The sequence below is a fragment of the Gracilinanus agilis genome, chromosome 1, assembly GCF_016433145.1.
Source record: "Gracilinanus agilis isolate LMUSP501 chromosome 1, AgileGrace, whole genome shotgun sequence".
Taxonomy (NCBI): Eukaryota; Metazoa; Chordata; class Mammalia; order Didelphimorphia; family Didelphidae; genus Gracilinanus; species Gracilinanus agilis.
Window position 1 is genome coordinate 445,305,937 of NC_058130.1, and position 23,169 is coordinate 445,329,105.

The following is a 23,169-nucleotide window of genomic DNA, read 5'->3' on the forward strand; positions in this document are numbered from 1 at the left end:
GAGAGCCAGGCCTAAAGACAGGAGGTCCTAGGTTCAAATCTGGCCTCAGACACTTCCCAGCTGTGTGACCCTGGGCAAGTCACTTAACCCCCATTGCCTAGCCCTATAGCAAAAATAAAAAAATTAATACAGAAGGATATATATAAAAGATATTAGGGTTTAAAAAATTTTAAAAAGAATTTAAAAAATAACATAATAAATATGGTATATTATAATTTATATAATATAATGGATAAGTGAATACTAAATTGGATCAAAAGAATAAATATAATAAATGATCCCAAAAAATTGAGCATAGACTGAGAATGACATTACAGTGGAAGTAGGATTAAACTAGGATTTAATTCAATATGTTGTTTAAAAATCAACACATTTGATCTGTATGTTAGAATAGAAAACGTTGGAATCAAAAGACCTTGATTAGAATACTGAACCTAATTTCCTAGCTACTTGAACTTGAATGAGCACAAGTGCTCTGAGCTTTGTTTTTCTTCTCCATAAAGGAAGGATAGACATGCTTCCACAACTTACATCATAGGGTATTTATTAGTAGTCAATGAGAAAAATGCATGTAATGCCCTTTTCAAAGTCTTTTTGATAAATATAAACTATTTTTAAAATGTTATGTCATAATATAAGTAACTAAAGTCAATTATTATTTGACCAAGTAAAGTTCAAGTGGTAAGATAATATGGTTTTGTGTTTCTTGACCTAGACGATGAAAAAGAAACTTTACTTGGTCAAATTTAAGAAAATTCTTAAATAATTTTTACCCTTTAAGAATAATGTTTATCTATTTCACAGTTTTCCATATATATATATATACCAGGCTTAATTCAGATATATAACAATGGCTAGTTGTTTTCTTTTCTGCTGGAAAATTATTTCTAGTTATTTAAGTTAATTTCATTGACTGAATTCTTATATAATAGCTGACTATTTTCTATTTATCTTCACTAAACATACTTTATGAAAATAGTGAATGTTTCAAAGCATCAGACATAGCTAGATATTTGGGACAAGCAAGAATATGTCTTAGAGAAGTCTTTAATGAAATACGTTTGGATTTCTTTTACAAAATAAATGACCCATAATCTTTGCTCAAAGTGTTACATTTTGTGTAATGGATATATTTTTAAGAACATTCTTAATTCTCAGTTTCTAGATCTGAATCAGTTCATGGTATGTTTCTATTAGCAACTAGCTAATAGAGATTATGTCTCTTTATCTCACCCAGGAAGTACAGTGACTATTCATGAACTGATCACTATGGAAGTTCTAATGTGTTTTGTTTTTCCTGACCTGAACTGGTTCACTCCTCCTTATGCAAACTGGTGACCTTTCACTCCCCAAAGCCCACTATATTAGTGCCAGTATTAGGGAGATTACACAGAAGGGCTTTAACTCTATTGAATATCTGAAGTCCTCAACGCAAGTGATCCATGAGCCTGAACCTTTCCCAACAGCAGGATTTACAAATATGCACCACAACATCCAACTCACATCTATTTTTTTTAATCATTCATTTCTGTGATAACATCATTTACATTACCTTTGCATAACTTCTTGGTTATATTATCTTGCTATCCATTTACGTCTACCATAAAATTCTCCATTGCTCTTTGGTAATACTCATTTTCAATTTTTCAAAGGTAGTAATGCTCTATATAACTCACAGTCAGACAACATCACTTGAAGAATATCAAGGCTAAATAAATGGTCCTACCAAACCTGGCATTCTCTGCTTAGACATGCATGGAACTCTTCCCATCATTCAAATCAATTTAGAGTCAACAATAAATTGTATTATATTTTATTGTGTAAACCTTTTTACTGTAGCTTTAAAAATATGGCATTTAATATATTCTCATATATAAAACCCTGACAGTTTTGCTTATGTTTTTACTATTCTTGTTACATGGATAGATAATTTTAATAAAAATTTTAAAGAAGTGAAAATGTAGACATACATACAAGAAGTTGCTGATGTCCTGATCATTTTCTCAATAATAGTTATTGGTGGGGTCAGCTGGGTAGCTCAGTTGATTGAGAGCCAAGCCTAGAGATGGGAGGTCCTAGGTTCAAATCTGGCTTCAGACACTTGCCTACCCTTACCACTTTTCTGCCTTGGAGCCAATACACAGTATTGACTCCAAGACAGAAGGTAAGGGTTTTGAAAAAATTAATAGTTATTGGTATTTCCTAAATATTAAAAAGCATTTTTGGTGATTTTTTGCCAAATATCTACTATCTTCCTCCTCTTAGGTAATTTGAGAAAAAATGTCCTCTTCAGTGTCCTCTAAGCTGCATTGTCTCCTTCATAAGTATGAACTATAGATTGTTGATCTAGTCCAAAAATTCTTCCTATATTTATTTTGCTTGGTGCCATTTCCACTTTCTCATATAGGATATCAAGGACTATAAAAATATAAATGAGCTAGCTCAAATATAATTGATGAAAAAATAGCTTGCTCAATGAATGAATGACAAATCTGTTAAAGCATTCTTCCATTTGTTGTCCTCTCTCAAGTTTCATCCCTAAATGTGCTTGATTTGGTGTAATCTCATTTGGGTTTCATATGATTTTTCTGCAAAATTAAATTTATTTCACCATTCATGCTACTTAACTAAACTCTACATGTTATAATCGTCTGCCATCCTCAATAAGATTTTGCCAGTAAGCTTATATTATAAATTGGTGCTTCCCAGGAAAATAACCTATGCTTTTCCACTTGTCAAAAAGATCAGTAATTTTGTATCTGAAATATTTTCTAGGATATAGGCATCTTATTTGTGGTAATTTTTTAATATTTATTTAACTTTCATAGGAAATCATTATAATTTTGTCAGTTATAGATCTTCCCCTTGGCAAGGATCAGTAGCTTGTTTGACTGGATCAGGTTGAAGCTGTTTTAATTGCAGACTATATCTTCTGGCCTATATTTTCTAAAGTGATGTTAATTTTATCTTGGTTCTAAAAAGTTTGTGATCTGACTGTTTACAAAAAGCAGATTTGAAAAAGACTCAGTATCAGTAACCACTCATTTTCTGCTCAAATACTCATTTGTTTGTTTGTGATATTACTTGGCAAATGTCCTGTCACATGCCTTTTGCTTTTCTTAAAGGAAGGCTAGATAGATCGATAGATAGAGATGGATAGATAGATAGATAGATAGATAGATAGATAGATAGATAGATAGATAGATAGATAGATAGATAAAACAGACAGACAGAAAGAGCAACAAACAGGAGAGCAACCAGGTAAACAAGATGAGATGGAAAGAAGAGGGAGGGAAAAGAGGGAGAGAGAGAAAGGAATTATATTCAGAAATAAAGAAGTACAAGGCTTGTGAGGTATAGTCCTCTATCCTTTGGTCCTTTGATTCCTGATTTTTAGCTGTAGAGTTCAATATTTTAATATGTTCCCCTTATTTCTAATTTTGTACCTTAAAAGTAAGTATTAAAGGGCATGGGAACTTGATCTGGAGAATCATATCAAGCTCTTTGTAGAATATCTCTGCAATAGATAGTGATACAGGTTATCTCTAATTATCTTCATAGTGGTCTTTTTTTCATGTTTATCACTCTCACTGCGAGAAGAGATGATCAAGGAAAAATTTGTTCCTATTGTCTTTAGATTCAAGATACAACTAATTGCTTTAGTCATTTCTCCGAGGAAAACCTGTGAATTATTCTTCCATTTAACTGTACCTAACTTTTATCTTCTTTTTTCATCAGAACAAAAATGTTAACATTGGTATGATCCAGTAATTCCAGTAATATGTTAATCCTTGGTGATCATACAGAGATTCCACATGTTTAGAGTACAAATAATTAAAATTGTCGTTGAGTTGTTTTTCAGTCATATCTGACTCTGCATGACACCAGCTGGGATTTTCTTGGCAAAGGTACTAAAGTGATTTGCCATTTCCTTCTCCAGCTCATTTTACAGATAAGAAAACTAAAGGAAACCAGGTTAAGTAATTTGCCCAGGGTCACACAGCTAGCAAGTATCTGAGGCCAGATTCACACTCAGGAAGATGAATTTTCCTGACTCTAGGTAGAACATTCTATCCATTGTACCCTCTAGCTGTCTCCAATAATTAAATTACCTATGGCCTAATAACCATGATTCCTACCATGTTCTACTCAGTTTTCCACTATTTTGCAACTGTTACTGAGAAAGCAAAGAGACAATATGGGATTATGAGCTATTGTGTAGTTTTCTTTCATAGATTTCTATGGTCACAGAATTCATCCTCAGATGGCCAACCTAGAGGTCATGAGCTTCTCCATATTTAACTGAGCTTATTCTTGGGGACCAAATGCCATCTGTTTTCAGGACTTTTCTAGAAGTCATTCTTTCAGAATAGAACTTAATAGAGTTTGTGCTCTACTGCTAAGGCTTTTGAAAACCATAGGTCACTTCCATTCCACAATGAGGCATTAAAGAAGGACTTTTGTGACAGTAAGGAACAGTAAGTTAAATAGTGTTTCTTAAAAAAAGTTGCCCTTGATACTTTTCAATTGAAATTGACTAGAATTTTATTTAAATTCCTCTGAAATTCAGGAAGTAGAGAAGGTTGAGTAGAGTTCTGTCAAAAGTTCAAAGTATTGATCTGTAATTGGCAGCACTGTCCCTTGGTAGCAATATGATAAAATTCTAGGATCAATTAATTCAATGTTAAATAATCTAAGGGAAGGCAATTATTTTCCATTGCTATGAACATTTTTATTTCCTTTTTTTATTTTTCCAAAGCCATGAATGGCTAACACTAGTGAACTTGAATGCTTATGATTAATTCCTCTAGTTTTACAAGATTTGGCTATTGGTTTTAATGTGTATAAATGTGGTTTTTATGGAGAATTAGAAGACTGCTGGATGTATTGGTTTGGTATTTGTGTTACTATAAAATGTGAATGTTCAGGACAGACTTGCTGTTGCTTTGGATTTCTGAGTAATTAAGCTACTTCTCCTTTAGCTGTGGCTTCTTTCAAAGTAAGCCAAAGTTTATTTCTTAGGAATAAAGTTCAATATAAAGAACTTATAAAACCAATATTTCCTCAATCATTTATTGCCTTCCTTACATACTTTGCCTTTTAATTATAATCACATTTTAAAAGCAAAGACTAAATGTAATAGAATCACATTGATTTCAGAAAAACTATGAAATGGACAAAGTTTCTGACACTATGGAGAGTACTGTCTCCAAGATGAACAGCTTTAACTTTGTGGAGAAAAGATTTTTCCCTTCATAAATTAGAAAGTAATAAGTTCTTGGTTCACCAAAATACACACATTATATGATATTCTCTGCCATATCATGGGATACATTTTTAGGATGAAATGGATTATGAGAATTTTGGAAAGATTATCAGTAATGCCATAGTTATATAGTTCAAAAAATTCAGAAATGAATATTGAAAAGTACAGCTTTTCTAACCATTGATATCCAAGGCTCTATAAGTATGGAAGAAAGGCATCTGCTTGGCTCAATGGACCAGGAGGCAGGAAGACATGAGTTCAAATCTGGCCTCAGACACTCACTAGCTGTGTGACCTTTGGCAAGTCACATAATCTCTGTTTGCCTTCATCTGCTAAAGAAGGAAATGGCAACCTCTTCAGTGTCTTTGCCAATAAAACTTTATAGAAGGTCACAAAGAGTCAAACATAGCTGAAACCTAAGCAAATAAATGCAAAAGGGCATGGCATTATCACAACTGAAAGAGAGGAGCTGTCACTAATTTAGCTCTTCCTTTGCCTATCTCCAGCAAATATTTCTGACCTAGAAAAATCTCCATTTTCTTTTGATTTGGCTAATGAGTGTGTTGTGTATGTTTTTAATAAGGTCAAAAACATTTTTACTTTAAAGCAATTTTTTAAAAAATACCATAACTCATCACATTCCAACATCTGTTGTTTACTTAAATGTGCCTGTTGCCACAAGATATACAGAATCCAGTGGTATTTGAGAGAAACAAATAATTCCGTTTTGCTCATTTGGACAATCACAGAGAAAATAATGGCATCACTGGACAACATCAACTGTGAATGTCAACTTCAAATTCTAACTTTAAATGGCATGTCATAGCATGTGTTTATTATGTTTATAGGATATCAGTGCCATGCAGAGGAAAACAGTAGGAACTAAGGTTTTGCTTTGAAATGAACCCACCAAAGAGAATCAGTCTAAAAACCAAGATGAAAGATGAAAGAACCAAGAAAACATTTCTCTTTCAAACTGGAAACAAAAAATAAATGGTTCATAGAATTTCTTTAAAAAAGTATAAAACTTACAGCTGGCAAGGACAGATTAATCTAAACTTTTCATTTTATTAAAGAGTTAACCAAGGTCCATAAAGGAAATGTGGCTACCTCAAGGTCATAAAACTAGTCAGTGGCAGAGTTAAATGTAGAACACAGGCTACCTGATGCCTAGCACAGTGTTCTTACTGCAAAACTACGTTGCCCTTCCTAATTATGTCTTTACTAATACTTTCAGATGTTCCATATGATTTTGGTAGGATTGAGCAAACCAATGATAAAGCAAGGACTAGAGTAAATTAGTTACCATAGTAGCTAGTTTTCTGAAGATGCATTATTGTCATTGGAAGTAAGCTCCTATCTTTCTTTTCTGTTTGTGAGACTGAGTGAAAGACAACAGCCTGGAAGTCAGAAAATCTGGGTTCTAATACTTTCTCTAACATGTAAACCAGTAGACCACTTAGCCTTACTAAACCTTTGTTTCCTTATCTGTAAAATGGGGATAATGATTTTATATTACCTAGTACAGAAGGGTTGCTATGAAGAAAGTGCTCTGTAAAAGCAATAAAATCCTAAATAAATGTTAGTTGTAGTTATTAACCTCCAGGTAGTTCTCCAATCCCCAATAACTTTTGTTTGTTTGTTTGTTTCAACTTGAGGGTACAGTTGTACATGGAGAGGTCAATCATTCATTTTAATTTACTAAGAGAAGAAATCCTGTACTCACACCCCAGAATTCCATCTCCTACTTGATGGAGGGGTCAAGGTCTCACCTAACTTTTAATAGTAAGAGATCAAGGATAACTTCACAGCAACTGGAAGTCATTCAGAATAAAGCTCCAACTCCTTAACTTGACATGTTAGGGACTCTACAATGCTCCCTATATAATTTTATCATTTGCTTTCTTAGATAAAGTGGCAAGAGGTAATATGGGGGGAAGAAAGGCTGTCAGATATTATTCTCAACATTTTATAAATATTTTCTCATTAGAAACACAACTCTGTGAGGAAGGTACTATTATCATCCTCATTTTAAATTGAGGAAACTGAGGCAGGCAGAGGTTAAGTGACTTGACCAGTCATAGGAGACTTGGCAAATGGACTAAATTAGGTTGAGGATAACAGAGAGGCCTCAAACCTTTTTGCAAATTAGGGGGGTTGTCTGCCTCAAGTGTGCAAAGACTCTCCCCAGCCCAATGGGCAAATAAGAACAACTTGTCCCAACTGCCAGGAAGGTGGCTGAAGCACCCCGCCATGAAAAGCGTAGAGCTTGGTTAGACATCAAAGGTGCCAAGGTCATCCTCTATATCCTGGACCATCACCAGATGTCCTGACTTCTCTTGCCTCTGGAAGAAAGAGTAAGGGTTAATGTGTAACTCCGCTTCACTTAAATCCGATTCATTCCTTAATTAAATCCAAATCACGAGCAAATCAAGGCATCCCCCAGGATGTCATTGGTCCTCTTCTAAAACAAAAGATGAACAATGACTTGCCCTGGAAGAAACATGTAGTTTCTGTTTAGAACTCAACTTCCTGACTCCGGCAACCTCTAGAAGAGAAGTATCAAAAACAGGTCCCCCAACACTACAGAGTATTCCCCTGATGTTGAGAACTAGATTAAAATGTGATTAATAAATACTTAACAAAATAAATAAAAATATAATGAGATAATGTTAATTTGATATTTTCTAAGTCAATATGCTACCCCAAAGGGTTCTTTTCTATTTTAGTTTGCTACCTCTGTTCTAGCTAGATGAGCGCTTTGTTCTAGCCAAATTGGTTTTGCTCTGCTTTAGAAACATGCTATGCACTTCAAAGGTCTTTGTTTCTGACCCTCTCCAGCTTAAAGTGCTCTGTCCTCTCTTCTTATCCAAGTCCTCGGTTTTTCCTCCCCCAAACCTCCTCTAATCGCCTCAGGCCAGCCCCTGAAATTTAGGACAGAAACATCTAGTAGTTTGCTGATAAATGTTTAACTACCAGAACTGTTAAAAAATATATACTTAACACACTTTTAAGTTTACCCTGCATTATTAACATTTTCTTCATAACTTTTTCATTGTTGTTTAGTTGTTTTTCAGTCATGACTGACTCTTTGTGACACCACTTCATTTTTCTTGGCAAAGATACTTAGAGTACTTTGCCATTTCCTTCTCTAGCTCATTTTACAGATGAGGAAACTGGGGGAAATAGGGTTAAAGTGATTTGTCTAGAATCACACAGTTAATAAGGGCTTCAGTTCAAAACTGAACTCAGGGGCTCCTGATTCCAGGGCCTTCATTCTATCTACTATTCTACCTTTGTGTCCCATAATAAATATATATACATATTTTTTATATATTATCACACACACACACACACACACACACACACACACACACACACACTGATTCGTAGTACTTAAAGATTTCAAAGTGCAAATTCTCACACTGAAATGTTAACATTTGCCTCTCCTGAATCAGTTCCCACAGGTTAGAGCAGGGTTCAGCAACATTTTTGGCCGTGAGATCCATAAACACCACATTTTTTAAAATGTAATTTCATCAGAGCCGTACAGTGCTCACAGTGTGAGCTCCTATAACAGCGCCTGAAAAAAAAATTGACTTTATGGCTCCTGCAGAAAGAGCCATATCTGGCCCTCAAAAGAGCCAGATATGGCTGGCGAGCCATATGTTGCCGATATCTAGGTTAGAGCATACTCTTGGATACAACTAAAAATAAATAACAATATAAGGTTAGCAAGTGTTGTTTCTTCAACTTGTTTGTGAGGCCTTAAGGGGCAAATATTTGAAGTACTTTGTATAAAGCTCAATGTATGGAAAGGTTTTAATAAGTGTTTATTGCTGATGATCTGTGGCTCTTTAGTAATTATAATCAAGGAACTTTTCTACTTATCCATCATTATCATAAAGTAATAGATCAGTCAGTGGCTTTAGAAATCACATAGCCCAGGTGTCAAATTTTGTAAATGAGGAGACTTAAGGAGCTAACAATTTGTGATGAAATTAGAATGGAAGCCCTGGTCTCTGTCCTCAAGAACCATGATGCAGTGCTTTTCCCACTAAGTCAGAGAGCTCCAAACTGGGAACAGTGGCTTTATCCCAAGGAAGCTGTGATTCCCCCAATCAGATGAGGGGAAGAATAGGTTCCAGTTCACCTTCCCCACAATAACCAATCATGGAATTTGATTTCAAAATAACCATACTTAGCTTTATTCCCCAAAACACATCACTTTACCCACCTTCCTCTGATGTCCTGCCTCCCAGTCTTCCTCATTCTAAGTCAAGCATTATGCTTTTCAGGGCAGACATAACCTTATCACTGTCTGGGCACCCACAAAGCAACCATTTAGTTAAACTTCCCTTCCTTCCTCCCACTCAGCATAGCTACTCCGCTGCTTCCCAGGGGCTCCAAAGACTGCTGCTGGTGCCCCTCGGGGTTCAGTGCTCCAAGCCAATAAAGAGTAAGGAACCCCATCTTTCACTTGAGCAGGTATGGATGGGTTGTTGGATTTTCATAGCAGATCTTAATCCATTATCTTTCCCCTAAATCCACCCATACTCTGAACTTCCCTAATATGAAGAACACCATCAAGTGTCCAGACACCCTGGTCAAACCCTTGGCCTCATTTTCAACTTTTCACTCTTCTTTAAATGACCTATTCAATCAGTTGTCAGATTTTATTGCCAATATATCTATTCCCCATTCTCTATTCACATAGACAACTCTCTCATTCAGGTGCTCATCATCTGTCACCTAAACAACATCAGTGGGTCTCCCCACTCCAATACATTCCTCATAAAACTGCCAAAGCAATTGTTTAACATGCAAGCCTTACTGTGCTATGTCCTAATTAACTCCAAGGGTTAAGTATTGATTTGAGGATCAAATATAATTTCACATTTAACCTCATTCATTTGCATATTTTTAAATTTTTGTGTAAATTTTACAATGTATATACTTTTTAAGATTTTTAATTTAATTTAAAATTAATATTTAAGATAGCAATGTATCTATATAATTTATAAATAAGTAAATGCAGAGATATCTGGAGCTGGTGTTCAAACTCTTTTTTTTTAAACTGATAGGGGCACACAACTAAAGAAGCTTTGGAGACTTCTGCACTAGATCACAATCCCTCTTCTAAGACTTTCAGAATTGCCAGATAGAACTCCATATGAAAAGCATGTGAAAATAAGAATCTTGGATTTCTCCAAATCCAAATCTCAACCAAGCTGGACATATTTTCCTTCAAAACTTATCAGAAGTGTGACAAGTTCTAGAAGAGGGCAAAGAGAGAGAAAAAATAAGATAAACACTTCTACAGTGAATGTTTTAAAATAGAATCATATGTACCTATGGTCTTTTGGAATAAGTTTTTAGATAACCAACATTTCACATGGTGGTGGTACGGCCCTACTCAGAAGCAGGCATCCTAATCGGCAATTCTTCAAACTTTCTTATCCTCTTTATGCAAATAAAGGAAGAGAAGAGGATCATATGTATAATTACTGTCCATCTGGCTGGCCTGATTTTAGGCTTTCCAGGCAGGAGAACAGCTCTTAAACAGCCTCTCAGGAGGCAGAAGTATATGAAATAAGCTCTCACGGTCCCTTTCAGCCATACAATTCTGTTTGATATGTACGGTAGGCACCCTTCCAGAGACGAGATGTCAAATCTTCATTCACTCACTTCTTCATCCAGAAATGGAATAGTAGATGTGGCACTTGTCTTTCACAAAGGGGAGGGTCTAGACAATTTTTGTCCCCTGCTGATTCCACCTTCACTATTCAGAACAACCACAAGGTGAAAGTTTTCTGGATGAACTTTCAAATGAAAAACAAATTAATCTTCCAGAGTTAGGGTGCGAAGATGTTCATTCTTTCTCAAACATTTTAAAATGCAAATGTCTTAGGGGAATCAGGGGGGGATCAATACATTAAGCCATTATCATTTAAATTCTAAGTTATTATTGGTTTTTTGTTCCTTTTGCCTAGAACTAGACTTTTATTAATGTAAAGAAATTCCTTCAGCTCAAGCAGATTAGTTACTGTTATATGTCTTGAGTCATCTGGGGAACTAAGAGGTTAAGAGTCTTTCTCAGGAAGGATTTGAAACCAGATCTCATTGACCCAGAGCCCAGCACTCTCCATTACTAGATAATCCTACCCCTTAAATTGCTCTTTATAACACAGTAAAGATTATTTGATCTGAATATGAAGGTATTAATGGAACATAAATGATGGCTTTCAGAGAGGAAAAAAAATTGAAAAGGACCCACAATAATGAAAAGTATTCAAAAAGGAAGTGAGAAGATGCCAAAAGCAAAGTTTTCTTACTTCAAAAATTTTAATATGACTCATTCCTGTTTGTGCCCTTCAAAAGTATGTCATGGTTCCCTTTTGGCAACTCTATTCTAGATCAATGGTCCTTCATTGTGCAATTTGTAACTGCATCTGCTTGCTATTCCATATTCCATTCCAAGGGATTTTGGTACTTGAAGCACCACATGTTAATTATAAAATGTTTTTATAAGATAGATATATAAAGATATTTTATAATACATATATAATAACATGTTAATTATGAAATGGTTTCATCTATAATGTAGTCCCATGCAATAGGCAATATTATAAAGGAGTTTCAGTGTAGTCATTATTGCTATATAATAGGTAGTATGACAATAAATGACTGAGAAGAGACTGGTATCAAATTGCATTGCAAAATTCAACTCTGCCTCATAATTATTGAGAACAATCTCATTGCATTACCTCTTATTCCTTTTCATTAACAAATAGAATACGAGATTTTTCTCCACTGTAAAACAAAGAAGTTGGACTAGGTGATTTTGCATGTCCTGTCCAACTCTACATCTATAAACTTAGGATTCTACAAATCTACTGTGAATCGTCTTTGGTGACTTCAGAGCCATGAAAGGAGTTTATTGAGCTTCTTTCATTCTTTCTGTATTTTTCATGAGAAACTCGAAATCCCCTCATACGGAGTTAAATTTTTATGCTCTGCTCGATGATTTAAAGGCCTTTTAGCCAAACTGTATGAAAATAAAATCATGAAGCTTCTTGAGGGCAGAAACTGTCTTTTGCCTCTTTCTGTATCCCCAATGCTTAGCACAGTGCCTGGCACATGGGACCAATTAATTGGCTAAATTAAATTGAAGAGCAGAAAAGAGGATATTGGAAGAGAGAATAAAACCCCAAATAATCAATAAAGGACCAGAAAGTTTCTTTACCTATATTGTCTTGCTTCTACTCTATTTCTGGGTTCCTTTATAACCAAAATAATCAGACAAAGATTTTTCTTCCTGTGCAAAGGTAACCATAATTGCAGTCATCATCATAATTTTAAGTGATTCTCATTAAAACTACTTAGAAATCCTAGAAGGAAGGATTCAGGGATATGAAGCAACTCGGAATAGAAAATGTTGGCACAGGCAATTCATTAGGATCCCCAGAAAATAAAACTATTTTCCTATTTTGCTGGAGTGGTTAAAAATGTATCATTTGGCACATGTAAATGACCATTTTTCAAAAGATGAAATATACTAAAGTGTTTTCCTCAGATCTCAGGGGATTTGCTTTAAGTATTTGCATAAATAAATTATAAATGGGTACATCACAGCTGACTGCACTGAGAGAGATGAAGTTCAACAGAGTGAATTAAAAACCAGGCTCAGCAGTAAAGAGGAATGTTTAAAACCAACCCAAGCAGAGCTTTTTTTTTCCTCCTAAGCCTCCTCTAAATCTATGCATTCAGTGCCTTTCCAGGCAGGCTCTTCCTCGACTCTCCTCAAATTTAATTTCGCTCCTTTCTCGGGTCGCCCCAATGAGCCCCTGCACTGCAGTCTTATTAAAAATGACTCTTGCCCCCAGCATTGAGGAGCCCTTAATTGGCTTTCCAGGCCCATTTATTTGGGATTGCATTTGATGTGCCTGGTCTTTATTAGCCCAGGTGAAGAAATAAATGAAGAAATGTATTACTGTGGTCATCAAATATTAAAAGAAGCCAGGGCCAAAGCTTCCCTTTGCACCCTATTTCTTGGTTGTCATCATAATCAATGAACACACAAGCAGCAATAACACCTGGCAAAGTGAAAAATGTCATCCGGTATGCAGATGAAAAAGAGGGCAGTATTCTGTGCCTTGGCTGCATAACCTGCCTACCATAAAATACCACCTCAGAAACAATTAAGCTTGAATATAAATCCAGAACCTTGGAGAAACTAAGCAGGGGTCTGCGTCAGAGAAAGGAAGGAGCAAAAGCACTCTAAGGAAGAAGATTCATTAACCAGGGCCAGAAGACAGTTTTTATAGGGTTTGGCCCCCTTCAGGGACAAGGCAGAGCATTTACAAAGTCTCCGATTAATTTGGTTTAGCCACAGGAGTTATAATGTTGGATCATAAGAATGTTTCATTCCTGAGTCACAAAATGATCATCTTGAATTCCAGGACCAAAAAAAAAATACATATAATAGTTATTTTCAAAGTACAAACCTATTCCTCTTTTTCCAGCCATAGACTCTCATTCAATTTGGTTTTTTCACTGAAACCGTCTTGATCTACCAGGACGCTTCCCAATAAGCAAATTCTAACAAGAGCTGGAGAGCAGAAATCTCAGGCTGTCAGCATCTGCTTTTTTCTTATCACTCATTCTCACTTCACTCAGACAGCTTCCTTTTACCCCTTAGCTTGCTTGCATCCTAACTACTCGCACTTTCCTATCCTCTTCATGCAAATGAAGAGAGAGAAGAGGATTAGGTGTATAATTACTATCCACCTGGCTGCCCAAATTTAAGCTTCCCAGGCAGGTGGAAAGTTCCCGGACAGCCTCACAAGTGGTAGATTAAACAAGGGCCCGCTCTGCTCTGCAGCCTGCTGGGATTCACTTTGCTGAAAATATAACACAAAGAGGAGAACTGAAGCTCCCTCTTCAAATGAATAAGGCAGCATTCCCAGGACCTCTGATACTTCTCCAAATCCCACCTTTGAAGCCAAAGGGGACCTTGGAAATCTTTCTTTTGACCCTTTTGATACCAACAAGCCTGTAAATACTTGTTTTACAAACAAGGGAGAAGTGAGGAATACACTGATGTGCCAGTGCTAGATGCTGTTTGTAAACAAAAGCCTAAAGAAGGGAAATTTTCTATCATTTCAGAAATACACACTTGTGTATTGGACTGTCAAAGGGTTCAAATAATTCATCTTGGAAAACCAGAGAATAAATTCAAATACATCATTTTATCAGGCTCAGGAAGCATCAGCATATTGTGCCTAATAATCATTAGGTACCTTAGAACTAATAAATCAGATTAAATAAAAATCAATATTCAGTATTACTAAACTCAGAAAAGAATATTAGATACATAAAATTAATTATTCAATTGCTGAGGAAAAGGAAACAGCTATTCTATCACCTAATATTTAAGACGCTTCATTATTCCCTCTAACTCATCAGTTCTTTTAAAAGTTAGAATCTGCCAACTTTGGTTTCAATTATCTTCTATTAATGCTTTATTTTGAAATGTATCCGCTGTGATTTTTGAAAAAGAGACAGTATTTTGTAGTGGTAGATTCCACTAGATTTGGAAAAGGAAGACCTGGGTTAAATTTGAGCTGCATGTAGGACCTTGGTTACGTGACTCCCATTCAATTTCTTTGTCTAGAAAATGAGATAGCTAACTCAGACTTCTGAGATTCCTTCTACTTCTCAATTTATCATCTAATGACAGGAAATAAGTTTTTTATTAAGGTTATGAAATCTAGACTAAAAAGAATCTAGCAATGGTAGCATATACTTAACAGTCATTACTTAACAAGAATCTTTAAGGAAAACAATCCCATCTAGAGGATTTTTGTATTTTCTTTAGTAATTTTGTTGCATACTCTAAATCAGTGGTTCCCAAACTTTTTTGGCCTACCGCCCCCTTTTTGGAAAAAAATATTATTTAGCCCCCTGGAAATTAATTTTTTTAATTTAAATAGCAATCAATAGGAAAGATAAATGCACCTGTGGCCATCACCACCCCCCCTAGATTGATGCAGCACCCACTAGGGGGCAGTGGTACCCACTTTGGGAATCACTGCTCTAAATGTCCAAAGTTAATACCATCCTTACCTCACATTGACACAAATAAGATACTTTATAAAGGTATCAGAAAATGTCTTAACACCGCTGAAGAATGAAAATGGCAGACTGAGTTTTAGTTTTAGTTTGGCACTATTTTGGATAAGAGTGCCGTGTGTGTGTGTGTGTGTGTGTGTGTGTGTGTGTGTGTGTGTTTTAGTGTCCAAGATAAGTGAACAGAAGACCAATCAAAACATGATGTGAGGAAGGAGAGCATTCCAGGTATGGGGTCCTATGTGTGCAATTCCATGGAGACAAGAGATAGGATGCTGATGATATACAGTGAATATAGGGTATTCCAGTTTTGCCAGAATGTAGTGCATGTGTGGAAGAATAATGTGAACTGCTTGCTTAAATAAATGGGAGCCAAATTGTAAATAACATTTAATGCCAGTTGGAAGTTTATATTTTCTTTTAATGCAATAGAAAAGCCACTGCAGAATCTGGAGAAGTTATGAAGTCAGGGCTTGTACTTTAGAATTATTAATTTTGCAGCCATGTGAAGAATGGATTAGATTAGAGAAAAATTGAAAGCAGATAAAATTAGGGGCCTTTTCCAAAAGTCCTAGAAAACTGCACAGGGAATAGCATGAAGTCAAAATGACCAGAATAGAGGGTCAATCAGTGAATCAATAGCAGGACAATAGGAAGCTTAGAAATAAGTCAGACTAATCTTTTTTAAAATTGTTAAGTACTCAAGTTTGAAAAGGAGATGACTACATTAATCTCTGCAGGGACTCAATGTCATTGCTTCTTCCATGCTCTGTTCATGATAAAGGAAGAGTGGGTAGTATATAGAGTGATGAATTTTGGATTCACATGCCTCATTGTGAATTTTGCCTCAACTAGACAACCAAGCAACCAGACAAGCGAGGTACAAGTCTTACAATGAGTAAGAGTCTCAGTTTCTTCATCTGTAAAGTAATCCTAATGATTCTCCTCTGTCTGTCTGCTCCTGGATTTCAGAGTACAGGGACAGCCTTATATCCATCTGGTTCAGAGAGGCGAAGTAGTGTGCTGATGTTCACAAGCAACCAGTCCTTCCCCAAAGTTCTGCAAGCTGATTCTGAGTGAGCAAAAACTATGTGGTTTTATAGTGAGGTAGACAAAGAAAGACAAAAACCTTTGCTACGTAGCAGAGATTATGGCGATACCCAATAAAATGAGCCATTAACTTCATGTTTCGGATTTACCCATTCATTAAGCACAGATCATATAAAAGGAACCAAAAAATAGGTAAGAGGTGACAGTGATATAAGTTTGTAGTGGATGCCTTCATCTATGGAGGGTTAGTTCAAAGTAGAGAGGAAGGGATGGTGGCAGAAGAAAAATCTATGCTTGACATGACCTTGGCTCCACTCCTACATTCCAGTGGCCACAATCTATTGGAATTCCATAACATCCAGCCAATGACTTACCTGTAATGAGACACAGTCAAAGGATATGGATGATTTCCTGCTAGTAATGGAACCATGTGCAAAAAAGTATTTATGTCGGGAGCTTTGCTTTAGCTCTCAAGTTCCCCCATTCATTAGTATAGTAATTCTGTAAGAGGCCATGTGTAGGAAAACAGATGGAAGTAGATGGGGGAAATATTCACTAATTCCAGCATTAGGGACATATTCTGGCTCCCACTGGGAGCAGATGATAAGTGGCTAAATCTATAGACCTGCACTGTGTCTGAGAGCCACTGTTTTTACACTATTCATATATCCTGGTTAAAGGCAGCGTGGAACTGCAAGACGTTGAAGAGATACATAGAATATCAGAAGCAATTTTGACATTTTTTATCCCTTTTAGATTTTATAGGTACAAGTAAAGACTATATATAGCTAAATTATGTTTGTATGATCCATTTAGCTTGGTAACTAGCCTGTGATTAAAGTCCACTGGAAAAAAACATAAATGGAAGAAAAAAAAACCCTAATGTTGATCAGTTTTAAGCTAAGAGTTCTCATACATAAATATGCATAATCCATGCCTCTATCTAATGAAGCAAGTATTGATGCCCATAAAGAAGAGCTAGGTGGTACAGAGAGAGCACTTTCTGAGAATCAAAGAAAACTTAGTGTTTCCCTCCAAGGAACCATGAATGTTAGGTGCAATATATAATTGCCCGGGTGACAGAGTATGGTCCAATACCTGGTTTTATTGTTGAATAGGATTAAGGTCTTCAATACCCTCTTTGTAGATGAAATCCAAGTATATCAGTGCAGAGTGAACAGATCTTATTCAGCTTTAATTATACCAAAAATAGTTATGTTTCATAAAATCAAAAAGATTGATAGATTGTTAGAGAGTAATTGTTTTTGGTGTCAAGGGCTACACTTAGGGACCAATCAGTCACCCTAGCTGTTTTTCTCAGAAGTTTCCCTTCCTCTCTGGGGAAAAAGGCACAGACTAACCAAATTACCAATAATCAGCAAACTTTTAAAAAATAATCATTTATATTTTTATAATTTTGCTCATTTATGAAATATAGTTATGTAATTAACAAAAATCAATTTATTTATCAATATTTTAAAGTATTCAAATGCAAGGATCATCTGAGAGTTTATAACAGAGGCTCCCATCTGCCTATCTTCTATAATATTAAATAGCATGCAGATGCTCTTATCCACAATCAGAAACTGCCTGCCTTGTGCACATGTATACATATGCATACACACACATTATCATAGAAAATGATAGCATAGAAAAATTTCTTGCCTAATATTTAAACTATCACATTTATAAACTACCGCAACACATATAAACTAAATCTTGCCCACCTTTTATGACCATTAAGCATAAAAGTAAAACTGTCTAGAAAAACTGATCACATAGTAGAAAAAGAACAAGAAATCAGGGTTTGAGGTCTTCTTTTGATACTGTGTTAGAGGTACTTGAGTACCTTTATTTCCTTGAACTTCAGTTTCCTCATTTATTTTTTTAAAGGAATATATACTTGTACTACCTTCCTTAATAGGGTTGTTGTGATGATCAAATGACGTGGTTTATATAAAATATATTACAAAGTATAAAGAATTAAATAAATGTTAGATATTATCTCTAGACTTTAGACAAAATATTTCTAATTAAAGGAGGTTGGGGGGAAAGGCAAAATCAGAAATAAAAGGAGGTATTTTTTAAAATAACACAAAATAAACATTTTGAAATGGAAAAAAGAATATGAAGAGTGAATTATATAGTTTTAATTTGTAAAGCATTTGATTGAAAAGTACTTTGCAATTACAAATAATTTTAGTCAGGTATCATTTTCCTTCACTTTTTAAAAAAATCTTCACTTCTGTAATATGCTTTAAGATTTACAAAGTGCCTTTCTCACAATGATCTTGGAAAGTAGATAGTGCAAATATATATATATACATATATATATGTATATATATGTGTGTGTGTGTGTGTTTGTGTGCATATATATATATATGAAAAGAACTGAATCTGAGAGATTAAATGATTTGCTCAAAAAATTAACCAGTGGTAGAACTTTTATTTTAGCTTAGATCCCTTGACCCCAAGGCTTTTTACACTATATCTCACAAAATCTGTCTTCTACAAGGCACTTTCACTACTCCATTTTTTTTAATCTTTTTAATTTGGTACTACAAATCTTAGAATTAAATCCCTTGACCAAAGGTAAAGAAAATCAAAGGCAAAAGTAGCATACACTTCCTATGAAACCTGTGGTTTGCTTTAGCACATTATTAATAGGGGGAAAAAAGTTTTTTAATACATAGAGAGAATCATTGACTACCTCACCTATTTAATCTTCAGTTAAACAGTATGAAGCCAATTAATGCTTCTTTTATAATGGATTTGGGAACAAGTCATTAGAAAGAGGGCTATAATTATCATTGGTCATTTACTTCTCTTAAATCACAAAATAACCTTTGAATGAAACAGTGATTGGCCACTACCAGTGAAGTGGGTCAGATGCAAGTAGGTGGTTTAAGAAGGGAAAGACATTCAGTTCATTAATTTGGGGACTCGTTTAATTTATGTACTATATAATGCATAGATAAATCATTGTTTTGATCATTTGCTGTAGAAAGCATATTTCCTCTCAATATTTTTATGGTAAGAAAGGCTAACTTCTTTACTCATCCTTTTGAAACTCCTCAGTGGAAAACACTGAAAAGGACCACATTAAAAATGTTATATTATAACATTATTTAACATCACAAAGGAGGGCCACCCCACGAAGTATCCAGTGCTCTGGGGGTTGGACAGTTCTAAGGTCCACTGCGGCAATGTAGTTCAAGTCCGTTCGGATTGGCTTCTTATAAATTGGACATGTATACATGCGCGGATCTCTTGTACCTTAAAAATATTAAAAGGAAAAATATGTCAGAGTTGAGGAACCTATGAAATTCAAAACAGCTGATTAGTCAGAGTGTAGAAATATTCTTTATACATTCTGAGACATATTTTAAATGGAGATAAAAATGATTCATCAGGAAAATTTTTTTAAAATGATTTAAGTGAATTCTTTCAAGATGGAAGTGGTGAAATTCTCAAAGCAAAATATGCACTTTAAACTTCCTTGCATTTCAAAGTCATTAATGAACTGCAAAACACAATTGTGTCACCATGAATTCATTTGCTTTGTCCCAAGAGTTTGGCTCTACTTATTACTTTACAGAGACCATCCTTAAAATTGCTCATGCCAAGGTGTTCTGTAATATTTCTTTTTCTTTTTCCCACCAATATCTTTCCATCCTCCCATGGATTTAAATTGGAACCCTACTTAGGACTTGCCTCATGTATAAATGGCCTGTCATATTTAATGAGAGCTTCAGGGACAAACAAGAGGCCATTGCCACTCTTTCGTCATTGTGAAAGTATAAGAGGCTATTTTCAATGCCTTCCCTACAACTCTGCCCATTATCACCTGCCTCCTCATACACCAAACCACTTTTCATCAGCAGTTCCAAGAGAACTCCCTCATTTCCAGAAGTTACTAAGCAAATGGAAATATAATGCACCATGCAATGAAAATGGTTTCTAAAGAGTGGGCCATTTAGCATAGCAATGCATATATCATGGAATGATTTTTTAGTGGCTTCACTTACCAAAAGCCCTAATAAAGGATACACACTTCCATGTACTGTAAAAGGTTCTACTAAGTCATGACAGTGAGATAATGTTAAACTGTCAGTCTCAGGGACTTTTTAAGGATTGTATCAGAATGATGGCCTACTAAGCCAAAGAAACAATAACTTCCTCAATAGCACTTCAGTGCCAATAACAGTCTTCTTAACTTTGCTTAATTTTCTCTAAAATAACCAAACTGGAAATAATTTGTTTATTTTTTCTGATACAAATCCACTAAAGCAAGTTTTCATCAGCCCTAAGACTACTTTGCATGGAAATCCACTAGGATATAACAAAAGTTTAAAAGGAAATTATTTTTATATTCTAACTCTTATTCATAGGCTTGCCTTATCATTTTGGAGAAGGCTTAGAACCCTGAAGACTATCTCAAAAGTGCACAAGCAATGGTAGATCCTGCTAAGTTGGAAGAGCATCTAGGCACTGATGATGGTGATAAAGACAGCATATTTGATATAGCTCAGGTAATTTACTGAACATATAGCTGTAGTCAGAGTACCAGCTCTATTCAGCAGGCTCTTCGCCAAAAGGTTGACACTAGGTCAATGATTTATGTTTATCCGTGTTAACTTATAAACACTGTAAATAGACTAAAGAGGTAGAGAAGTTGCTGTTTATACTGGGGAAGGGTATATTCACACAAATGAAATCACACAACCATGAAACATTAAAAACTGATTCTAGTCCGATGCCTCTAATTTTTCCATTCAAATATAATTTCAAATAAGTAGCAATAGGTGACATGAGATAGTACCAGCCATATAGGAAAGAAGGAAAAGAAAATCTCCGATATTGCCACACTTGCTCCCCCCAGGGATTTGGGAAAGATTTTGCAAAAGCATTACCAAACTCTGCTCCCCAAAGCCAACAACACTACATGGGATATAATTTTTAGGTACCCTTTAAAGTTTCGAATCCTCAGACAAAACTTTAATTGTGCACTCTTGGTAACAGCTTTTAATTCATCCAGTTTTAATGGACTACCTTAAACACTTGAAAATATTTCTCCTGGATGTGAATGTTGGTAGAAAATAAATTACATGGTTTTAGAAAATTTTTAAATCATTTAGATTTAGAAAAATTAATTTAGAAACATTAAGAAAAAATTTTAAATTTTTTTATTTTAAAATAAATTCTCTATTTTACAATGAACTCTAATATTAATATAAATGCCCAAACAATTTAAAATGTGTTCTTTAAATATAAAGTCAATTGCAACACAGTGATCAAAAATTCTATTTTCTAAAATCTGGAAAACTATAAGCCAAAATTGATTGCGCCAAATTTTGTAGGACACTTGCATATTGTAATTAACTTTTGCTTTATTATTTGATTTTCTGTTAATCCTTATTGTCCTAGAGATTCTCTCTATCTGTAAGTAGCTTACTTAACTAAGGAGGTTTTTCAGGTAAGATAAAATGGTGTAAGTTTAGAAGGAATAATTTTTAAAACCTCTACGGTTCTGAGAATACATATTCATTCAGTTAACAAGTATTTATCAAGTACTTTCTGATGTGTTAAATACTCACCTAAATCCTGGGCATAAAAATAAAGACAAAATAACCCCTGCCCTCAAAGAGTTTACATTAAAATGAAGAAATAGCTTGAAATAAATAAGAATTTATAAAATATATGCAAAGAAAATGAAAGATGATACTGAGAGGAGAAAGATACAAGAAGCTAGGAGAGATGACAAAGACCCACTATAAAAGATAATAATTTAACTGAACCTTGAAGGAAGTCAAGGAAACCAAGAAGTAGATGTGAAGGGACTGAATATTTCAGGAATGGAATGTGCAAAGGCATAGAGATGGGAAGAGTATCAAGGTCAAAAAATTAAAAGTCAGCCAGGAGAATTGTATCCTAAAGTGTATGAAGAACATGAAAGTGTAGGAGAACTAAAAGGACAAGGAAGAACCAGGCAGCAAAGAGATTTAAGTGCCAACAAAGATGTTTTTTATTTTATCCTTAGGGCAAGAGAGAGAGCCATTAGAGATTAGTGACTTGGGAGGTGGGGGTGGTGGAGAGGAATATCATCTGTACTCTATGAAAATTATTTTAGCAACTGAATGGAGAATAGAATGAGGTGAGGAAAGCATTTAGGCAGAGGCTACTTTGAAGGCTATTTTAGAATAGTTCAGATGATATATGAGACCCTGAACTCAGATCGTAGCTACATTTATGTGTGTGTGTGTTTGTGTGTGTGTGTGTGTGTGTGTGTAAAAAGTGAAAGAGAGGAGAAATATTGTAAAGTAATAAATAACAAGATTTGGCAATTAATTTGATATATGAGGTGAGTGAGATTAATGATTCTTGCATGATACTGAGCTTGTGGCATGGGTGCCTTGGAGGATGATGCTGCCCTCAAATGTCATAGGAAATTTTAGGAGAATTGACAGTTTAGGGAGAATGATAATAAATTTTCTTTGGAATCTGCTGTGTTTCAGATGCCTAAAGAACATAAAGTTTGAAATGAGGAAGTTAGTAATGCATGATTGTAGTTCAGTAAATAAAGGTCTGGGGAAGAAAGATGGGGAGAGTCTGAGAGGAAGATACAAAGAGAGCATGGACAGGAAGGAGGGAGAGAGAGAGAGAGAGAAAGAGAGAGAGAGAGAGAGAGAGAGAGAGAGAGAGAGAAATTGAGGAGAAATGAT

General features: G+C 35.2%; 1 protein-coding gene across 1 annotated transcript in view; it reads right to left on the bottom strand.

The window, feature by feature from the left end:
* Positions 1-19,571: 19,571 nt before the first annotated feature.
* DNAH5 (dynein axonemal heavy chain 5) overlaps positions 19,572-23,169 on the bottom strand; it is a 293,673-nt gene continuing 290,075 nt past the window's right edge. Inside the window, exon 79 of the mRNA XM_044681991.1 lies at positions 19,572-19,723. Within this exon, the coding sequence (XP_044537926.1) occupies positions 19,572-19,723 (152 nt within the window). The remainder of the gene's footprint in view (positions 19,724-23,169) is intronic.